This window comes from Anolis sagrei, chromosome 3 (genome assembly GCF_037176765.1).
Source record: "Anolis sagrei isolate rAnoSag1 chromosome 3, rAnoSag1.mat, whole genome shotgun sequence".
NCBI lineage: Eukaryota > Metazoa > Chordata > Lepidosauria > Squamata > Dactyloidae > Anolis > Anolis sagrei.
Window position 1 is genome coordinate 31,529,346 of NC_090023.1, and position 15,062 is coordinate 31,544,407.

A 15,062-nucleotide genomic window follows, 5' to 3' on the forward strand; every position below is an offset into this window, starting at 1 on the left:
CCTAAGCGAGAGCCGGGTAAATGACCTTGGAGCTCCCCTTGTTAGCCTCAGCTTCTGCCAACCTAGCAGTTTGAAAACATGCAAATATGAGTAGATCAATAGGTACCGCTCTGGTGGGAAGATAACGGGCGCTCCATGCAGTCATGCTGGCCACATGACCTTGGAGGTGTCTACGGACAACGCCGGCTCTTTGGCTTCGAAATGGAGATGAGCACCAACCCCCAGAGTCGGACACAACCTTTACCTTTAGGTATAGGAGTCTGCACAGCCATATAACCCTGAATATCAAGGCAGACAATCTCAGAAAATCTGTTTTGAACTGTCATATATTCCAGTGTGGGATTTTACTCAGCTGTGTGGAAGGAGCCCCAGATAATTGGGATAAACAGAAAACCTGGGATCAGAATCTAGGATATAGGGGGCCTGCCTGGAAAGGCTCTCTTTCTCTCTCTCTCTCTGAGGGCCAGGCCTCTTTGGACGCCTTTTCCTGCTCCAGGCCCGGATTACCCATCGGCCCCCGCTCTGGCTGTGGCGCAGGCGCGCTGAGGCGGCAGCTCAGGAAGAGGAAAATGGCATAAACAACCCCGCCGCCGCCGTCGCTGCCGCCACCGCAACAGGGACCATTCGAGGCCCAGCTCCGTTTCCCCCTCAGCGACATCCTTCGGGCCTTTCTCCGCGTGAGCGAAGCCCTCCGCTTGAGCTGCCCAGCCTTGGGCCTTGACAGTGGCGGCGGAGGAGGCGGCGGCAGCGGCCTTCCCTCCTCCTCCTCCTCCTCTTTCCCTCATGGTTCCTCGTCCGGCCACGGCGGGGCCTCCTGAGGCGGCCCGGCTGTTCATGGCGCTGTAGCGTCGGCGCCATGAACAGCGCGGGGCTGCCCTGTTCCTCCCCGGCGGCGGCGGCGGCGGGCGGGCCTGCTCTGGCTCCGGGGCCGGGCTTGGGCCTCCCCGCAGTGGCAGCGGGCGCGGGAGGCCTCCCCGGCGGCCTGAAGCTCAAGTTCTGCCGCTACTACGCCAAGGACAAGACGTGCTTCTACGGCGAGGAGTGCCAGTTCCTGCACGAGGAGCCCGGCGGCGCCGCCTCGGCCGCCTGCCCGGGCCCGCCCCCGCCGCCTCTCCCGCCCGCCGTGGCGCTGGGGGGGCTCCCGCTGGGGCTGGGGCCGGGACCCGTGGCCGCCTCGCCGGGGCACAGCGGGGGGTACCCAGGCCCGCACGGGGCCTCGCTGGCGGCAGGCCCCAAGAAGGGCCCCGACTTGGCCGCAGCAGCAGGAGCAGCAGCAGCAGGAAGCGGCGCCGGGGGAGGAGCGAGCATGGACGGACCTCGGCTGGCCAGTGAGTGCCAGTATGCGGCCTAGGGCTTTCAGGCGAGGCCATCTGTCGGGGCTGCTTTGGTTGTGTCTACCACCTGCATGGCCCTTGGGGTTTGGAGGCGAGCTTGGAGAAAAGAAGGCCGAGAGGGGATGTGTTACCTGTGTTTAAAGCAGGCATGGGCCAACTTCGGCCTTCCCTCCAGGTGTTTTAAACTTCAGCTCCCACCATTCCTAACAGCCTCAAGCCCCTTCGAGGCTGTTAAGATTGGTGGAAGTTGAAGTCCACAACACCTGGAGAGAGGACCTTTTTTTTTTTGTCGTGTCAGGAGCAAGTTGTTTCTGGTGTGAGAGAATTGGCCGTCTGCAAGGACATTGCCCAGGGGACACCTGGATGATTTGACGTTTTTATCATCCTTGTGGGAGGCTTCTCTCATGTCCTCGCATGAGGAGCAGGAGCTGAGAGCTCATCTGCCTCTCCCCGGATTCGAACCTGCGACCTGTTGGTCTTCAGTCCTGCCGGCACAGGGGTTTAACCCACTGTGCCACCGGGGGCTCCCGGAGAGAGAGGACTGAAGTTGGTCCATGCCTGCTTTAAATGGTTGAGAGATGTCACCTCGAGTTTTTGGTTTGCTGTGAGTTTTCCAGGCTGTATGGCCATGTTCCAGAAGCATTCTCTCCTGACGTTTCACCTGCATCTATGGCAAACATCTTCAGAGGTTGTGAAGTCTATTGGTTTATATATCTGTGGAATGTCCAAGGTGGGAAAAAGAACTATTGTCTGTTTGAGGTAATAATAATAACAATACAACTTTATTCATATACCGCTCCATCTCCCCGAGGGGACTCAGAGCGGTTCCCAAGTAACATCTCAAAACATACAGAGTAAAAACAACTTAGCCATAAGATTAACGAACAAAATTTAAGCATAATATTTGTCGCTATAACACACATATATTAAAAGTAGGTATGAATGTTACAGTTTGCCACCTTGGTTAGCATTTAATGCCCTTGCAATTTCAAAGCCTGGCTGCTTCCTGCCTGGGGGAATACTTTCTTGGGAGGTGTTGAACCAACTTGGACCCAGCATATTGTTTGAGAACACAAACAATGCTGGACCACTCTAACAACCACCGTGTCAGACTACACAGAAAAGCCGCTGAAATCCAGAAGCATGTGGACAATTTCAACAGAAAGGAGGAAACCATGAAAATGAACAAAATCTGGCTACCAGTATTAAAAAAAACTATAAAATCAAAATGTGAAATAAAGAACAACACTTAAAAACAGGGGAATTCCAGACAAGACACAATCAGGGCCAGCTAATCACCTTCCAACAAAGGATTCCCCCAGGCAGGAATCAGTCAGACCTTGGAACTGCAAGGCCATTAAATGCTAATCAAGGTGGCCAGTTGCAACATTCACACCTGCCCCAAACAGACAAGAGTTCTTTCCCCCACCCTGGATATTCCACAGATATATAAACTCCATTTTCCTAGTTTCCCACAGACCTTACAACCTCTGAGGACGCCTTCCATAGATGCAGGTGAAACTTTAGGAGGAATGCTTCTGGAACATGGCCACACAGCCCAGAAAATTCCCAGCAACCCAGTGATTCCAGTCATAAAAGCCTTTGATGATACACATTGAGTTAGTTTCCTACTGCTCTGGAGACTAAGGCAGGGAGCAATGAATTCGAATTGCTGGAAAGGAGATCACACCTAAACATTACTTCCGGGTGATAAGAACTCTTTGGCAGTGAAATATGCTTGCCCAGAGTGTGGAGGAGTCTCCTCTGCAGGTTTTAAAGCTGAGATTGGCTAGCCATCTGTGGGGGTTGTTTTGATGTGTGTTCCTGCATGGTCTGGAGGCTCCTTGTGGTCTCTTCCAACTCTATGATTCCTCCAATCCTATGTTTCTCTGGACCCCAGGTTTCTCTAGGTCAGTGGTTCTCAACCTGAGTAAGTAAATAAGTAAACTATTACGGTTGATGACCAGATGTACTCAACCTGTTTGTCCCCAGATATTTTGGACTACTACTCTCAAAAATCCCAACCATTTTACCAGCTGTTAGAATTTCTGGAAGTTGAAGGCCAAAACATCTAAGGACCCACAGGTTGAGAACCACTGCTTTAGGTGAATGTGGGGAAAGCGGTCTTGAGTCTCCACTGTTCTAGTTCTGGGCTCCAGACCCTCCAAGGCAGTGGTTCTCAACCTGTGGGTCCCAGATGTTTTGGCCTTCAACTCCCAGAAATCCCAACAGCTGGTAAACTGGTTGTGATTTCTGGGAGTTATAGGCTAAATCACGTGGGGGCTGACAGGTTGAGAACCACTGCTTCAAGGGCAACAAGGCTATCAGCGGCGTTTGGGATGCACCCAAAAGGTAAAGGGATGGTGGGTGGCAAGCAAGGATTCATGCTACACTTGACAACTTAATGCAGTTTGAAGTTTGCTTCAAACTGTGGCAGCAGTTGAACAGCAAACTCCCACAAAAGTGCATGAAAGAAGGAAAGCCCTCAAAGTGTGTAGCAGTGCTCTGTGGTTTGTGTAATCACCATCTGGGTCTTAAAGAAGCCACTCTCTTCAATGTCGGTTTGACAGTGTTTTTGCTCCCCGGTCCCTCAGAGTGAGTTGGCACATGCAATTTTTGTGGAGGGATAAGTTGAGAAAGGTAAGATAAGGCTGTATTGTTGCTGTTTGTTCTGCTCCTTCTCATGGCCTGGCAGTTCAAATGGAGATGAAGGAGATGGGTGCTCTGCTTTAAGAATAGGTGGAAAAGGGGTGTGGCAATGGCTTTTTCTTTCTTTCTGAGGATGTCAGTGTAAAAGATGGGTGATAATGTTTTCTGACAATTTAAAGATTCCTATAGGGTTAAGGAATACACCAGGTCCAGTCTGGACTTGGAAGCTAAACAGGGTCAGCCCTGGTTAGTCCGTAGATGGGAAATGGAAGATAAATACTGGAGGCTATGCTTTATAGAATAAATTGGTAAAAGGACCAAGAAACCTTTAAAAGGTTCATGGGGTTTCAATAAGTCAACATGTAACTTCAAGGCACACCTACACAGTCAGGTGGAAACAAAGGTGGTGGATTCTCTGTTTTCACAATATGGGAAAGGGGGTGTGGTGACAGCTTTTCCCTTATGAGGCGGCTGGGACTAAGGATGTCTGCCTGTGCCTCTTTGGTGAAAAATACGGATGGCAATATTTTCTGACAATTGAAAAGATTCCTATGGGTTTAGGGATGAGTCTCTGAATACCCTTAAGGGTCCAGCTGAAAAAAGTTAGCCCCGATTAGTCTGTAGATGGCAAATGAATACTGGAGGCTACATCTCAGAGGAATACAAAAGTATTAAGAAAAATCTACAAAATTCGTAGACTTGTGTTAAGCCAGTGTGTACCTTGGAGGCACAACACACATAGGGTTAACGAGAGACAGCATGGCTTAGTGATTTGTTGGATTGTGACTCTGGAGGTGACCCACTCAGACATGAGAACCTGTTGGGTGACCTTGGGTAAGTCATGCTCTGTCAGTCTTAGAGGAAGACCATGGTAGAAAACTTTAAATCCAATGATAATGTTGCCATAAATTGGAAACTTGAAAGCCAACAACAGCAACATAGGGTTAGTAGTTGATTCACAAATCCCTTTATTGTGTAGGCACAAGAGTAGTCCATGGTTATTATTTTGTAACCTCAGCTGGTCATTGTTTCATTTTTGTTGTGAATTCAAAATCCACAATTAGGGCATACATTCATACAATGCTGATTGCTTTGTAACTAAGTGGGACCATACTCACTTGAGACACTACGTAGAAAAAACTTGACTTGGCTTCCCTCAAAGAATCAAGAAAGCATCTAGCTGTATGTTCCAGAAGTAGTAAAGTAACACCTCACTCTTTTTGATAGAGACAGCTGATCTGTCAGCACTGTGTGAAAAGGGGGACTGGCAAAACTTGTTAGAGATATTTTCAAGTGTGTTTTGACAACTTGTCATGCCAGCTTCCAATTACAGTTCTAAAAATTAAACTACCTATATAGCCTTGAATCTAACTGAGGTAGACCTTTTGAGCAGATGGAACTTATATATGTTGACTGCTACTATTCATTAAGTGGGACTTCTGTGTTTGGAATTAGCGATAGAATTTAGACCACCATGTGCAGTTTGAGATCCCTGTAGGGATTGTTTACAGACTTGAGTGCCCTAAACACACTAGATCTTGAAAACTAAGCAGTCAACTCTGATTTTTACTTGGATGGGAGACTTCCCACAAATACCTATTGCTTTAGGCTACACTTCAGAAGAAGTGAGCCAAATGATCAGAGTATTATTTGCCTAAGAAAACCATATGGAATTCATGGGGTCATTAGAAGTTAATACATGACTTGAAGTCCCCCACACATACACAAACAGGCATGGTGTCCACATTGCAACCATCAGGACATGGGAAGATGTAGGCTTTTTTTTACTTTCCCCCTTTTTCATTTAAGGGTAGACAGGCACACATGTACCACCCATCAAGGTTAGGATAGTGGCAGGGGAATCCTTATTGATGCTATATATCACTTAAATATTTAAACATGAAGTCCTGCAATACTTTCAGACCGCTAGGAAGAAAATGTACAAAAATAGTTGAGTTCAGGATAGGATGTGAAGATCTTACTTAAACTTCTAGGGTAGTAGTTGTATTATGTGTGTCTTTAAGTTGCCTCTTGACTTAAGACATCCCATGAATTTCTCAGGGCTTTCTCAGGCAAGGAATACTCAGAAGTGGTTTCTCTAGTTCCTTCCTCTGAAATATACCATATATACTTGTGTATAAGTCAACCTTAGGTATAAGTTGAAAGCTGGTTTGTAGGCCAACATCATCGATTGTGGTATGACCCATGGATAAGTTGAGAGTCATCATGCAGAGAGAGAAAAGTGCCAGCACTGCCTTGGGGCCTGCTGCTCAGCCACCATTTTACCACTCTGGCCTTCAAAAAGGCCAGAAGTGGCACTTTTTGAATCAGAGAAATAGAGGGAACCATTGCTTCTTTTTTATTCTTCCAAAGCACTTTTTGCCACTCTACTCAAAGAAAGGGATGGTTCCTTTCTTGGTAAAGTACTTACACTGACCTATGGACAAGTTGACCTATTTTTTAGGTTGACTTTTGACTAGGATTTCTAGACTTACACACAAGTATTTTTAATAATCTACAACACCTGGTATTCATTGGTGATCTCTCTTCCAGGTATCCCATTTAGCTTCCAAGATCAGGTAGGATGTGGAGCCTTTAGGGTATTAAGCTGCAGCAGGAAAAAAAAAACACTTCAAGGGTGTTGTCATACATATTTTCCTGTGTTTGTTTTGCACAAAAAGGGGAAAAGAGTATGAATAAATTCCACTTTTTGGTGGGATTTTCAGAATGAAACAATATTGAAAAAATCACTCATGAGTATTTTCAGTTGTTAGCAGTATAATTTTCACATTACCAATGCTGTAGTTGTGATTTGTTGGGAAACTAGTTAATCAACATTTGTTTGGAATTAGGGAAACAACTCAAAGGATAGTTTCGGATAAAAGCTTTTCCCATTACAAAGTCACAGGGTCACTAGGTGGTGTTTGTCATTCTTAGCTTACTCCCACCATCTGTAGTATAATGAATACTTGGTTTATATTAAAACGTTGTTGGAAGCATTTAAAAATTATTATTATTATTATTATTACACTTTATTTGTACCCCGCTACCATCTCCCCAAGGGACTCGATGTGGCTAACATGAGGCCAAGCCCAAATACAACAATACAGACAATAAACAACAATACAACGTAATTAAAAATAAAAATGAAACATAGGCAATAAAATATACAACATTATCACTAAGACAACACACAATTAAAAACATTGGGAAGGCCAAATGTAAACTTAAAATTGGAAATAATGTTGGGACATGGACGAAAGGAGATAAGGTGTATTGTAAGGGCATACTAGCGGACCTAAAGAAATGTAAAGTTTGTAATGTTTTTAAGATTGCTGAGGCTGGACATTTAAACTGTAGTTGAGCTCCTTTTTGTAGGTTTAGAACAGGGGTCCTCAAACTAAGGCCTGAGGGCAGAATACGGCCCTCCAAGGTCATTTACCCGGCCCTCGCTCAGGGTCAACCTAAGTGTGAAATGACTTGAAAGCACACAACAACAACAATCCTATCTCATCAGCCAAAAGCAGACCCACACGTCCCATTGAAATACTAATAAGTTTATATTTGTTAAAATAGTTCCTAATTTTAATTACTGTATTATTTTCAAGTGTATTTTGCACTACAAATAATATATGTGCAGTGTGCATAGGATATTCATGTTTTATCAAATTATAATCCGGCCCTCCAACAGTTTGAGAGACTATGACCTGGCCCTCTGTTTATAAAGTTTGTGGACCCCTGGTTTAGAATATACATTTATGATTGCTCGAGAAGAGTGCAGAAGGTTATTGCTACGAAAGAAATTGTGTTATGTTTTGAAACATTGATGTAGCTCTACTCTGTTGTCCCATTTTATTCCATTGTCTCACATTTTGCTCAGTTACATATATATCAATGTCAGGATTCAAAAGTAAACAATCATAATCAAATGTCTTCACAGTAATACTGTCAAAACTGATACACAAATAGCCCCAAAGCAATTTCACAAGAAATTGTAAATTTTAGTTGGCTGTAAAGTTTTAGTTGTCTACCTGATAGTAAGCAAACAGGGTGCAAACTATCTCAGAGTCTTAGGTGATGCAGAAGAGAACTGATGACATTTATTGTAGTGAATGAAACCATTAGTCTATGTAGCTGAGTGTTGCTAAGCTAATTGCTGACTAACAATGACTTTCTAGGGTTTTGGGCAAATTTTTATTTTCTAACCATTTCTGGAGATCCCTGTTACTTCTTTTTGGTCTCCAATCCAAGTACTAAGTATAGACTAACTGTTCTCAAAATGATTGGGTGTGTTCAGGTTCTGCTACTGATATTTGTGAAGTATTTTTTTTACTATACAGGAGATAAGCTTATGACATGAGTTAGCTATGAGAACTGTAGCATTATAGTAGTCAAACTTCTGAACATTGAAGAGAAGCTATTGCTTTCCATGGATTGTGATCCCTCCCACGAGATGTAAATATCCCTTGTTATGTTTCATTTTTATTGGGAGTACGTGTTGTGTGTGAAAGAACAATAGGTGTCGATTCTGACTATTTTATACAGTAATTGGCTTTGTAGAATCACACTCTATTGCCTTATTCCTTAGACAACAGTATAGCTGCTATTACAGCCATTAAGAATTACTGTCAAATACCCATGGCTATATGAACAGATGTTGTCGTGGTGGAACTTCTACATAACCAAAAGAGTTATTTTTGAGATTTGACAGCCCAGGTTCAAAAAATGATCAGTCTTTTTGGTTTAATTAAGTAATTTCAGATTCTAACATGTATACCTAGTGCTGTTATGTGGCTCATTACAAGTTTGATTTCACAAGGTTTTTTTCTTTTAAAAATAATACCTGAATTAAAATTATCTGGGTCTTTTCTCCCCTGGATGTGCCACCTAAAATGAGTTCTGCATCATACACTTAGTTTGCTTACACACGGTAAACACTAATTTTATTTTTATAACATCTGAGATCAGCATTGACTATTCTGAAATAAATTATTCCTTAATGCTTGTTTAGCAAGGATAGCTGACTCTTAATCTACCAAGATGAGTTTGGAATTGTTGTTTGGCAGAGATAAGATTTAATACTTCAGTAAACAAGTACATCAGTAATGATGTTTGTGTATTAAATGAAATTTTGCACAGAAAAAAACGATGAAGTAGGACAAATTAATTGAAAGGGAGAAAACTGAAAATATTTTAATTATGCATTCAGCTTTTTCGGTGGAGAAATGTAAGATTTCTTTTAATTGCTGGATATATTATTTTTATTTTGATGCAATTTTTATTCACTATGTGGATTCCAAGCTACAATTCTATCCCATTTACTTGAGAGTAAGCCCCATAACAGTATTGTGTGTGTGAATATGAATAGGATTGGACTATTAGAACGCTTATGATGGAGGGACCTTGCAAATTTTATTATCTTGGAATATATGGCCAATCCACACAGCTGTATAAAATCCACATTGAACTGGATTATATGGTCATGTGGACTCAGATACTCCACTTCAAAGGAAATATTGTGAATTTCTCTTCCTTGATATTCTAGGTTACATGGCTGTGTGGAAAGGCACATAGTGATGTTGACATAAAGATTTGGCTGTCTTTGCATTCTTCAGTGGGCACAACCATGATACAATAAAGGGAAAACCCTTAAATAATACAAAAATTAAAGAAAAATTATGTACTCTAAATGATGCATAGTTATGTAATGCTAGTAAAGCTAACAACAATAGATTACTGCTACTATTATGTTTTCAATGTGCATAATGCATTTGAAGTTATTCAGAGGGTATTTATTTAGAGAAATGTAGGGAAAGAAATGGCAGCTGTCTGCTTGTGTTGTGGAAAGGGGGATGATCTGCAGATGATAGAATTAAAACTGGTAGGCAGATGGTAGTACTGCATTTTCAGCAGCATTAACTGCTGGATTGGATGAGTGGAATGTCATCTGCAGGAAGATAGTAGTAAAGGCTTTGACAGGTTACAACTGTTTATGGTCTGGTTAAGATATGTTTGAAAAATATAGGAATGATGGATTGGTGACATTTCGGATATAAGGGATACTTTAAATTGACCAGTGAGAAGGTAAAACTTCTGTTTCGGGAAATTTCGTAAATAGGAAGGTAACCTTAGTTCCAGTGAAAAAGAGAAGGTACACACCTGTTAAAATATTATCGCATTGACTGAATAAAGCACTAAAAGAAGTAGAGTAATAAATCTTTCTGCATGGGTGGATATTTGGGTCAGTTCAGCTTATGAGTTTCTGCTACCATTTGTGAGGAGTTAAAGGAACGCAAACAATGTACTTGTTATGTGCTCTTGTTGTCAAGCATCTTGTGTCCCTCTGTACCCATTGGGGAAGAATATATTGATTTATGCATATCTATATCATCATTTCCCACCAGGAATTCTTACTTTGGGAACTACTGGTTGAAGATAAGGGATGTTTGATTGCAGTATTTTTCTGCAAATACGTTGAAGCATGTAGGTGTGGAAATGAAGTCCACTAGTGTATGATACAGTATGACCCATATGCTGCAATAAAGTAAATTTTAGTTTACCTTTCTCCAAAAACTATTTTACAAAATTAAATACTGACATATCTGTGAGAGATTTTATTTACTTCTTTTAAAAAATACCACAGCATTACTTTTCTGAGTATTGTTTTTGACAGCTGGTTGTTAGTGTGAAAGATCACTAATGTGGAGTTACAACACAGTGCAGTATCTGCTAGCATTTTTTTCAGATTTCTATCCTATTGAGTTTGGTAGAACTTATTTTCCAATAGGTGTGTACCATTAGAGGTTGGCATGAATGATCAGCCTTGGCTTTCCCCAGTGTGTTGGCAGTGTGTTTCAATGAGTGAAACAAGCTCCTTAGCAAACATGCATATGTTTGTACTGTTCATTACATATGTACACACATAGGAAATTAAATATTGCCTGGGGTTTTTTTTTCTGAGGTGCCAAGGTCTGCAGTCAGCATACTCCCCCCTCCCCATTTTTGTTTCATCTTCTATCCCAACAGGGATGAGGTGCAATTAATAAAACAACTTAAAAGGCAGTTTAAAATAATCTTAAAATGATTTAAGGAAGTGTAAAACAATTCAACGTGCATTCCTTAATTGTTTTTGAGATTCATGTTTTGCTTCTAGAGAAAGTTTTTTATTATTATGGTGGTTGCTTTCTGGTACAACTTATGTTGATACAAGCATTGTTGCAACATCTTCACTGGCAACATTCCTTTTTGAGAAAAATTCAAAATGCTTGTTATGAAAGTCGTATATGGCTTGGATGCAGTATGTCTGACTACAGTCTTCAAGTTATCTGTTCACTTATAGTGATCTGATGAATTTCATAGGGCTTTTTTAAGAGGCAAAGAATACTCAGAGGTCGTTTTACCATTTCCTTCATCTGAAATAGAACCCACAGAAACTGGTAATTCACCCAAGTATTAACCAGCGCTGACACTGTTTTGCTTCCAAGATCAGATGGAATTTGGTGTCTTTATGGTTGGTAGGCCACATTATATGGGTCTATCAAAATTTTAAGATGCTTCAATCAGGGTTTTCTTTCAGTCTTGCTAATATCACATGTGTTGGACTGAGGGCATATAAAAAGATCTTCTCAGTGACTACTCCCAGGCAGTGGAACTCTGCCCCACAAGAAGCTAAGCTAACTCCCTTTTCTGTTAACTTTTCTTAGAAGACATAGACCTGTTTATCCAGATAGGATTTTTGTCTATCAGCTGATTGATGTAAAAGGTTATTTAATTGTGTGTATCCATTGTATTTTTATTCTCATAGTTATCCTTTAAATACTACTTTCAATTCACAACTTTTAGTAAGATAGCTTATTATCTATTAAATTATTTTCATTATAATGGCAGTTTTCAGTTGTGTTTAATCTGTATTGGAAGCTGCTTTGGGTCCCATTCAGGAAGAAAGACAGGAAAAGAAATAATTTGCTTCCAGTAATTTTATACATTTATCATAAAATATTTTACTAAACAGGAATCAATTTAATGTTGACTTCAAAGCATCTTTGAGAATGCTAAAATAAGTTTTAAAACGTAGTTATTCAAAAACCTTTTGGTGGAGGGGTAGCATGACCCAGAATTTGAACATACCATGATCTAAGAGAGGTGGCTCCAATTGTGCAAGTACAATTTACTGAAACAGAATTGGATATGGTAAATAAAAGACAAAATGAAAATTGGTATACAGCAGGTTGATGCTAAGCAACCTAGTCCCAATACCTCAGACCCACCGCTCACCCCAGCTTAATCATCATTTATAGTAGACTTTTTTTTTAACAAGCTCAGATGGGTTGAAGGAGAAACAACCAAATGTTTCATGGTGCCTGTATTTTCCTAGGCATTATTTCACTATCAGATACATAAAGTATTATATATAAAGTATTATCCAGATTACGAACTTGGTATGTGTCTGTGTACCTGAAATTCTGTGTAGTGCTCTGCCCATTTGGTGAAGTAGAAAAAGTGCACACTATAATACATTTTGTTACCCATAAATATCACCTGATGTATCTATATCTATCTATCTATATATATAATAAAGAAGAGTGTTTGTATCGGACAGAGGAAGGGCGGCGGGCGGTGTATGTGGCAGCGTTCTGATTGGCTGCCGCTGTGGTGCTATTTGCATATGGTCTCTGATTGGGCAGCTTCAATAGAAGCCCCTGGTGGAGAAGAGGGTTCATGGCAGAAACGGGGCATGACAGAAGGAAATTTGCATATGGTCTCTGATTGGCCAGCCTCAAATCCAACATTCCGAGATGACAAAGAGAGGAAAGGAAAGGCCAAAGGGGGCTGGGTAGGAACACTCCCAATACAGACCGAAATAGGCACACAGAGCCCCCATCACCTACTCTACATCCTACTGCAGTTTGGAGGACTATGAACCATGGATGATGGGACTTGCAGTACCACCACTCACATTCTGAGACCGCTGTTAACCGCATCCAATGACTGATCAGGACCAAACTTCGCACATAGACCACTCATGACCCACTGTATGTCCTGGTGTGGTTTGGCTGGGGATGGACCGTGGATTATGGGACTTGCAGTACCATTGCTCAATTCTTCAGACGACTGCAACCCTCATCCAATTACCGATAAATACCAAACATGGCACACTGAGTCTCCATGACGCACTCTACATCCAGGTGCAGTTTGAAGGAGGATGCACCATGGACAATGGGACTTGCAATACCTGCACTCCCTTCCTACGACCATTACAACTGCCAACAATGATGGGTCAGGACCACAATTTACACAGAGAGCCTGCATGACCCATTCTACATCCTGGTGCGTTTTGGAAGAATTTGTCAATGGATGATGGGACTTGCAGTCACTTCACTCACTTCCTGAGACCACTGAGACCCTCACCAAGACTGATCAAGACCAAACTTGGCACACAGAGTCCCCATGACCCACTCTACATCCTGGTGCACTTTCGAGGAGGACAGACCATGGATGATGGGACTTCAAGTACCTTCACTCACTACCCAAGACTGCTGCAACCCTCTTCTAATGACCAATCAAGACCAAACTTGGCACACAGAGTCCCCATGACCCACTCTACATCCTGGTGCACTTTCGAGGAGGACAGACCATGGATGATGGGACTTCAAGTACCTCCACTCACTACCCAAGACTGCTGCAACCCTCTTCTAATGACCAATCAAGACCACACTTGGCACACAGAGCCCCCATGATCCACTCTACATCCTGCTGCAGTTTGAAAGGGGATGGACTTTGGATGATGGGACTTGCAGTACCTTCACTCACTTACAGACACCACTGACACCCTCATCTAATGACTGATCAAGACCAAACTTGGCACACAGAGCCCCCATGACCCACTCTATATCCTGCTGCTATTTGTAGGAGGATGGCCCATGGATGATGGGACTTCAAGTACCTTCACTCACTTCCTGAAAATAATGCAGCCGTTATCCAAAGACCAATAAAGACCAAACTTGGCATACAGAACCACCATTACCCACTTTCTCTAATAACCCGGGCAATGCCGGGTCCCCAAGCTAGTTTTCTAATAAAAATTGGTATTTGAAGGTGACTATGGTGGTATGGTGGTTTAAATGTTGGACTAAGACACTCAGCCATGGAAACCCACTGGGTGGTAATACATAATTTCATAGCCTTAGAGGAAAGCAAGGACAACCCCCCTCTGAACAAATTCTACCTAGAAAACTCAGTGAAAAGGTTTTTTTAGGGGGCATCTAAACTAGAATTAATGCAAATTCACACTACTTAAACTGCCATGGCTCAGTGCTATGGAATTTTGGGAGGTATGGCATTGTTAGCCTTCTCTACCAAACTACAACTCCCAGGATTCTATAATATTGAGCCATGGCAGTGTGTCAAACTACATTAATTCAATGGTGTAGATGTAGCCATTGAAGTGATTTCGAACACACAATAACAATTTTTCATGTAGAGAATGAAGTATTAGAAGATGTTGGCTGTCTGTCTGTGTGTGTGTATGTATATATATGTGTGTGTGTATATATATATATATAATTATGTTTAATATGTACTCTTTATTAGAGAACACAATCTTTTTGATAAGAGCCAATCAAACCTTTAGAGCAGAATCTCCTCTTGTGGTATACAAACAAATATAATTATGCTATGCAATGGTTTCAGTTGTTAGACTGAATAACCAGCAATCTCTGATCTCTCAGGAAAACAGATATATGTCAATGCATAAAATCGTCAGAGCTTTAGAAGCATTTTTATTAGTGCCCAAAAAAAGACTCTTCCATAAAATAACTTACTTTGTATCATGCACTCAAGAGACAAAATGAAGTAGACATTGATGCAAATAACATGTTTGATTTACTCACAACTGTCATGTTTTCAGTGTACACAAGTACAAAAACGTATTAGTCCAGTTTCAGATATCTTTGAGTTGGTCCCCTGCCAGCTGGCCAAGGTGTCCCTCTTGTAAGAAAACATCTATCAACAGGTCACATAGTCAAAAAGAGAAAAGGAGAGCATGTGGTCTACAGCCCCTTTTATAGCTTCTCAGAAACC

The 15,062-nt window shown here is 42.0% G+C and overlaps 1 protein-coding gene across 2 annotated transcripts in view; it reads left to right on the plus strand.

The window, feature by feature from the left end:
- The first annotated feature begins 523 nt into the window (after positions 1-523).
- The window catches only part of PAN3 (poly(A) specific ribonuclease subunit PAN3), a 68,973-nt gene continuing 54,434 nt past the window's right edge, over positions 524-15,062 (plus strand). For both annotated transcript variants that reach the window (XM_060770887.2, XM_060770888.2), the window contains exon 1: positions 524-1,328. In XM_060770887.2, the coding sequence (XP_060626870.2) occupies positions 857-1,328 (472 nt within the window). In that variant the 5' untranslated portion in view covers positions 524-856. The remainder of the gene's footprint in view (positions 1,329-15,062) is intronic.